The 7,637-nt window shown below is 42.1% G+C and overlaps 1 protein-coding gene across 1 annotated transcript in view; it reads left to right on the top strand.

Moving 5' to 3' along the window:
- The window catches only part of VAV3 (vav guanine nucleotide exchange factor 3), a 120,288-nt gene that overhangs the window by 93,400 nt on the left and 19,251 nt on the right, over positions 1 to 7,637 (top strand). Inside the window, exons 9-10 of the mRNA XM_015409591.1 lie at positions 3,977 to 4,076; positions 4,303 to 4,398. Coding sequence (XP_015265077.1) covers positions 3,977 to 4,076; positions 4,303 to 4,398 — 196 coding nt within the window. The remainder of the gene's footprint in view (positions 1 to 3,976; positions 4,077 to 4,302; positions 4,399 to 7,637) is intronic.

Here is a 7,637-nt window from a genome sequence, read left to right as displayed (position 1 = left end):
GTGAGGGGGAAATAAAGGTAGGTTGATGCTTGGCTGGGAAGGAGATAGGGTTGCCAACTCCAGGTGGGAAATTCCTGGAGATTTGAGAGATGGAGCCTGGAGAGGGTGAGGTTTGAGGAGGAGTGGGGCCTCAGAGAGATACAATGTCATAGACTCTGCCCTCCAAACCAGCCATTCCCTCATGGGGAACTACTGTTGCCAATCTCCAGGTGGGGCCTGGAGATCACTCAGAATTACAACTGCTCTCCAGATGGTATTGATCCGTTCCCCTGGAGAAAATGGTAGTCTCTGTCCTTATACCCTGCTGAGGTTGCCATGGCAAATTGATGCTGAGTGCCCACGGCCTTGGCACTCTCCCAGAACCTCTTTCTAGTGCTCATTGTATTTATTTCCACAATGGGCCTTATTCCTGGTTTTGAATATATTACCCATATTGTAACTCTCCTGCCCCTGACATTAAGTTACCCTGTCCTTTTATGAAGGTGCTTTATACTGAGTCTATCAAGGTCAGTATTGTCTACTCTGACTGGCAGCAGCTCTCCCTGATCTTGGGAGTAATTTTTTTTTACATCACCTGCTACGCAATCACTAGGGATTGAATCTGACCTTTTCTGTGCAAAACAGATGCTCTACCACTGGTCATGGCCCTTCCTACTGATGACGGGGGCAAAATACCATTGGATCCTTTCTCCCACCTATGTTTTCAGGGCCCTCTGTATCCAGGTAACCACTTCCCCTCCCCTGCAAGCTTTGCAATATGCTCAGTCACAGGAGTGGGTAGGTGAGGGGGATTAGTGGCTGCAAGACCACCAGCTGCACACTTCCTCCTCAGAGTCCCAAAAGAAAAGGATATAGGAAAATTGGGTATTCCAAAACCCAGTAATCTTCCATACCAGTTTTTGTTATTGTGTGATGACCTACACTTTTTTTGGGGGGGGGGAATCTATGGAATATAGCCTTTTGGAGATTATACTAGTTCAGCATGCAAATGGGGATTATTGCACCTTTGAAAGCAGACACTGTAAAAATAATAGTCCACACATAAAATAAGTGAGTAAATCCAGGGCTGAGGCTAAGGTATGTATTCCTTTCTTCCTTCCATGTTAGCTTTCCATAGGTAGATTCTTTTAAATTAATGGGGGCATGCAATTAATTATGTGATTTTTCTCTACCTGGTACAGTTCCAGGAGGTCTGTATTTTTTTCCTGAAATTCAGCTCAGTTCTTATTTACAACTTACAACTGCATGCACAATGATGGTGGGAAAGATAAATGAAAACTGTAAGGTTTTAGGATAGGGTAGGCAATCTCTGGCATGTGTGATGGAGAGCTGCACCCCAGGTGATTTTTTTTTGGCAAGCAGGGCTCATTGTCCACCCCGTGGGCCAAGGTGAACCCCTGAAGTGCTACTGGTGTCTCTGGTCAAGTAGAGCCTTTGTCTCTCCCCCTTCTTTTGTTTACCAGTATGCTAACATCTTCAGAAGTAGATGTTCACACTTGGGCTAAAAAGGATGCCTGTTATTGCTATCTTTAAAACCAGTGTCCTGGCAAGACAGTAACCCCAAAATAGATGAAGTAATAGAGAAACGTATGGGAGTAGCTGAAATAGATAAACTGAGTTTAATGCTACAAGGGAAAAGTGAGGAAGCTTTTGTAAAACGATGGTCGGGAATGTATAAATGGTTAGAAATCAGATGATAGGCTCTGCGATGTATGTATAAGAATGAACAAATGACTATGTATAAAAACCTAATAAATATAATTTTTTTAAAAAACACAAAAAAACAGTGTCCTTTTCAGACAGCCTATCCTGTTTTAGTAACTGGTTACTAGCAGAATTTTTCTGCCATTTCAGACAGACCTGTTTTAGTAACCGGCTGCTAACAGAATTAATTTATCTGTTCAGACATACCCGCTTGTGTCCCATTGGGGAAGCATGCCTGAGCCGTTGTTGATGAAAACTGCTTTGTTCCAGTTTCAAATCCTTCCTTCTGCTTCTGAATCACTGTGGTGTGCAGTGTGATGTGCCCCGTAGTGCTTCTTGTAATGCTGCCTTCCTTCCCCTCCTCTTTTCACCCCACACACGTGTAATCTCCCTCTGAGGTTTTTAAAAAATATTCTTATGTGAGCGGTAAAATGCTAAACAAATATAGCAAGTCAGTGTCACAGTGGCACCATAGAGATGCCTGGACTCATTTGCAGTCCCCCCTCCCCAAGCCCCCGAATGCAGCTCAGCGATGCAAAGAAAAAGAGAAAATGCACTTTATCCCAAGGTGGGGGAAAGGAATGGAGGGTGAAGGCAGAAAAGGAAAGGAACACAAAAAAGGACTTAGCTCTTTGGCATTCTCCCCCACCCCTTTCCTCCCCAATTCACTGGATGCCCTCAAGTTCTAGTTCAGAGACCTAGTTCACTCTTGCTAGCACCAGCCCTGCATATGCTGCTGTTGCTGTCACTCCTCCAGTATCTTTCCTGTTCAGTTGAACACCCCCCCCCATAAATCCAATGAAGCTGATGGGCAGTAGGTTCAGGACAGACAAAAGCAAATACTACTTTACAGAGAGAGTGATTAAAATGTAGAATTTCCTGCCAGAGGATGTAGTGATAGCCACAGGTGTAGGTTAGACAGATTCAGCGAGGATAGATTGTTAGGAATTAAGCTGGCCTTGTTCTTTGTTCTTGTACCTTCAGTATGCAGAACAGACAGAAGTCCATCAAGTACAGGTCTCCCCAGTGGTGCATTTCCATGCAGCATGAAAACTGCCTGGGAAGCCTTTAAAGGAAGGGAGAAGGGGAGAATCCTATTGAAAAAGTGGAGCTACATAATCCGATAGTTTGCAATCTTGTGCTCCCCACCCTGCCTCTGCTGAGGCACTGAAAGGGTTAAACCAAAGAAGTAGCACACCTGATAGAGCACCCTCTTTCTCCTCATCTTTGCATTGCTGAGCTGCAAGGGGGGCTTGGGGAGGGGGAATTGCAAATGAGGCTGAGAGTCCAGGCATCTCAATGGGGCCACTGAAGCTCTTTATAGTGCGAGATTGGTTTAGCGAGGTAGCACTCACATTAGAACCTTTTAAAAAAATGTCCGAGGAAAGTTGTGCGTGCAGGGAAAAGGGCGTGTGGGGGGGGGGGAGCGGCACTGTTTGAAAAGGCCATAGTGCTTCAGGGACAACCCCTTAATGGAAAAAAAATTGCTGTATGAAACCCCTGTCCCTGTATTGCTTTACTCAGAACTGGGCCAATGACTGATAGCACCCAGTTTAGAAAGGTAATGTGAAAAAGGCCCAGAAAATTTTAGTAAATAATAGTGGACTGGGGAATCTCTATGCTCTCTTTTCTGTAGCTGATCAAAATCTGTTAAAATAAGACCATCTGATCTTCACAGTTATTTGGTGGGGTCTTTGGGGTAATGTTTTTTTAGCTGCTGGGTGTTGTTATCTTGACTTAAATTCTCCTAATAATGTAAACTCGACTGGCAAATGGGTATTCTGGGCTTGCTGTTTCCATAAAAAGGGGCTAGATGTAATTAATCCAGTGCTTAATCCTACATTGCTGACCATTATTCATCACATCCTTTGAAATCTGTCTATTAACATAACAAGCACTAATAAGACACATACTGTTAAAAAGCTTTTAGAATTGTACTTTCAGACTAATAAGTGGGGCAGTTAACACTGCCTTCAAGTGGATTCACAGTAGATTCAGAGAGAAAATTTGATTGCAAAGAATTCCTGCAGTGATTACTTAGAATCGCAAACTGTGTGTGGTCATGGCAGTCAGTGAAAAGTTGCTGGGCATGGCAGATGAGGCATGGCAGCTGGGAACAGCAACATCTCTTTAGCCTGGAGTACAGATTTCTCTCCCCCCCCATCTGTCCATTAAGCTTGCGAGACCAGGTGTGGAGGCTGTGATTGGCTTGCATGGATTAGAAGACAGCTTTTAAATAATCACTCACTGTTTTTCTCTCGTCTTTATGTAGGTTGGTCATCTATGGGCAGTACTGCAGCCAGGTAGAGATAGCCATATCCTGTTTAGACAGTATCTCCAAGATAAAAGAAGACGTTAAGTTGAAACTGGAGGTATCAGCAATGACTTTTAACAATAAAGTTATATTACATTTTACACTGAAAACACTATCTTCCAATCTGTATCTGATAGTATATTTAAAATTAAAGGTGGGGGTTAGTTTCCAAATATATTGGCACCTACCATATAATATATGGTGTACTGCATATATGCCTCCTTAATTTTTAAAAATAATCATACTGGAGTCACATTGAAGCCTTCATTGTTGTTCCTAACTAGGAATGTTCGAAAAGAGCCAATAATGGGAAGTTTACTTTGCGGGATCTTCTTGTGGTTCCCATGCAGCGAGTTCTGAAATACCATTTACTGCTTCAGGTATGTTAATTAGAAGGGTATATCAATAAACAGTATCCATATTTACTGTTTTTATCTGTACTCAGCCACCAACACAAGATGCTAGCATATTGTGATTTTTTACTAAGCATGCAGATAAGAATAAGCAAGATGACGAAATCAGGTAATTTTGTGATACTGTGTGACTAGGGATGTACAGGGGAAAAATTGGGTTTTTTAAAATTCGGGTATAATAAAGCCGATTTTTGTTGGGGATTCCCGAATATACCCGAATACCAATACTGGTATTCTATTGGTACCTGAAAATTTTCATTATTCCTGAAAATTTTCAGCTCCATTATATCCTATGGGGCCATTGTAGTCAATGGCAAAAATCTTCTAATAAGTATTCAGGGAGCTGGGGGGAGGGGGTTTGAGATAGAAGCTTCTCCCCAAAAGACCCCCCCAAGTTTGGAAAAGATTGGACCAGGGAGTCCAATTCTAGGGGCATCCAAAGAGGATGCTCCCAATCCTCCATTGTTTCCTATGGGGATGGGAAAAAGGCAGGCAGCAGTACCTCCCCAAGAAAGAAAAATTCGGTTTTTTTCGGCATTCAGTATTTGGCAGTCGAATCAGCTCAGGGGATCTGATTCGGTATGCCGGATACCTGAAAAATACCAAAAAAGTTTTTCCCAGTTTTTTTCCGGTTCGGTTTTACCGAATGCACACCCCTATGTGTGACTTCACCAACCTTCAAATTGACTGAGTAAACATGCTCAAGCCTTGCTGTAGAAATGAGATTCCAAGACATCATCAATGACTGTGCAGTGGCACAGATGGTCACAGAGGTAACCAAAGGAGCAGGATTCAAGACCGGTGAGAGGTGTAGAGGACGTTGCACCATTTGGGAGCAGCAACCATAGTGCTAAGTTCAGCACTCTTGTCAATGGAATGTTACTCCTAAACTCCAAAACCGTAACATTTGATTTCAAAAAAGGAAACTTTACAAAAATGAGAAGAATGGTTAAACTGGAAGGGAAACACAAGAGTCAAATCCCTAGAAAATGCTTGGAAGCTATTTAAAATAACACTGCTTGAAGCCCAGATAGCTCACTTCCCTCCAGGTTAGGAAAGGTTAACTATCCAAGTTAAGGAAGCCACAGAAAACAAAAATGTTATTTTAAAAAGCAAAAGTTTTTTTTGAACTAAGTGAATGAAAGGGAGCACATGGTCTGGCAAAAAAGTGCTAATTAGATATGCAAAAAGAGAATTTGAGGAGTGGATTGCTAAAAGCATCAAAACAAATGATAAGAAGTTCTTCAAACAGATATCCAGAACAGGAAACCAGCCAGATGAGCAGCTGAGCCTTTGGATGACCAAGGAATAAAAGTATTGCTAAAATATGGGAGGAGAAGCTAGATAATTTTTTCCCCTCTGTGTTTACTGTGACAAGTGTGGGCCATGTACCCATGCCACAACCACTGATGAACGTCAAATTGAGGTGATGAGAGATGACGTTCAAGATCTATTGGGGAAACTAAATCCAAAAACCAAGTACTTACAGCCGAGAATACGACCCATCATCCAGTTTTCTTAGAAAAATGGTTCCCCTTTTTAGATTACATTGAAAGAAATACTAAGGCAAAGCAGATGATTCCTGATAAGTTTAATGCTCTATCCTTGTATTAACTTACCTGTATTGTTCATTTGCACTGCTCCTGTACATGGAATTCTTATGTTACTGTTATATTATGTTCTATCATGGTAAAAAAAAAAGAAAGAAGGTGTTTAAAAGATACAATTTTGAGGCTCATAGAGGGACAAAGTATGCTGAAGAAAAATCAGCATGGCTTCTGTAAAAGGAAGCTGTACCTCACCAGTCCTTTGGAGTTCTTTGAGAAAGTGTACAAGCATGTAGAGAATGGTGACCTGGTAGACATTATATGCTGGACTTTCCCAAAGGCTTTTGATAAGGTACCTCACCAAAGACTTCTAAGTAGTTGTAGCAGTCATGAGATAAGAGGATGGGTCCTCTTATGGATTAAAAATTGGTTAAACATCCGGAAGCAAGGAGTAGGACAGTTCTTGCAAGGGGGAGAAGTAAACAGTGAGGTTCCACATGAAGTGGTATTGGGTCCAAATGGTATTTAATTTATTCATTAATGACCTGGAACTGGGGCTGAGTAGTGAAGCGCCAAGTTTTCAAATGGAACAAAATTATTCAGGTCGGGGAAATCCGAAGGCACAAATTTGGTGAGTGGACAGCAATATGGCAAATGAAGTTCACGGTAGGCAAGTGTAAAATGATGCACATTGGAACAAAAACATCCAGACTTGACGTATATGATAATAGTGTCTGAACTTGCTGAGGCTGAGAGACAAAAAGACCTCGGGGTGATAGTTAATAGCCCAGTGTGCTGCAGCAGCGAAAAAGCCAAACTCTGTGGTGGGGATTATTAGGAAAGGGATTGAAAATCAAATGGCTGATATTATAATGCCCAATATATATAGATCTATGCTGCAGCCTTATTTTGGAATGTTGTGTCCAGTTCTGGGCACCATGTCTCAAAAAGTACATTGCAGAGCAGGAACCAAGTACAAAGGAGTACAACCAATATGATTACAGGTTGGAGCACCTTCCCTATGAGAAAAAGCTGAAGAGTCTGGGACAAGAGATGATTAAGGGGGGATGTGATAGAGGTTTGCAAAATTATGAATGGGGTGAAGAGAGCCCATTCCTCCCTCTCCCTAAATACTAGAACTTGAGGGCACCCAGTGAAGCTGATGGGCAGTAGATTCAGGATGGACAAAAAGAAATGCTACTTTACACAATGACTGATTAAAATGTAGAATTCACTGCCAGTGGATGTTTTAATGGCCACAGGCATAGACAGCTTTAAAAGGAGGTTAGATTCATGGAGTGGCTTCTAGACTTGATGACTTAGGGGGAACTTCCACATTTTGGGGCAGTAAAGCTCTGGATACCAGCGCCAGGAGGCAGCGTCAGGAAAGGCATTGACCTCTATGCCCTGTGTTGGCCACTGCGTGAGACAAGATGCTGGACTAGATGGACCACTGGTCTGATCCAGCAGGGCTGTTTTTATGTTCTTAACTTATCTAAGTATCTTGCTCTTCTAGGATTGAGCAGAAACCTGTCATATAATTTTTTTAAAGTCATAGGTATCCCTCAGGAACAGTGCCTAAACCCCACTATCTATTACATAAGCTGATTTGAACTGAGTCCTCTGTCTAGTACATATTAAATGAGGTGGTACCGTCAA

Source organism: Gekko japonicus, unplaced genomic scaffold, assembly GCF_001447785.1.
Source record: "Gekko japonicus isolate JY-2015 unplaced genomic scaffold, Gekko_japonicus_V1.1 scaffold2073, whole genome shotgun sequence".
Classification (NCBI taxonomy): domain Eukaryota; kingdom Metazoa; phylum Chordata; class Lepidosauria; order Squamata; family Gekkonidae; genus Gekko; species Gekko japonicus.
Note: the sequence above shows the minus strand (reverse complement) of the source record. Positions and strands in the feature narration are given on the sequence as shown.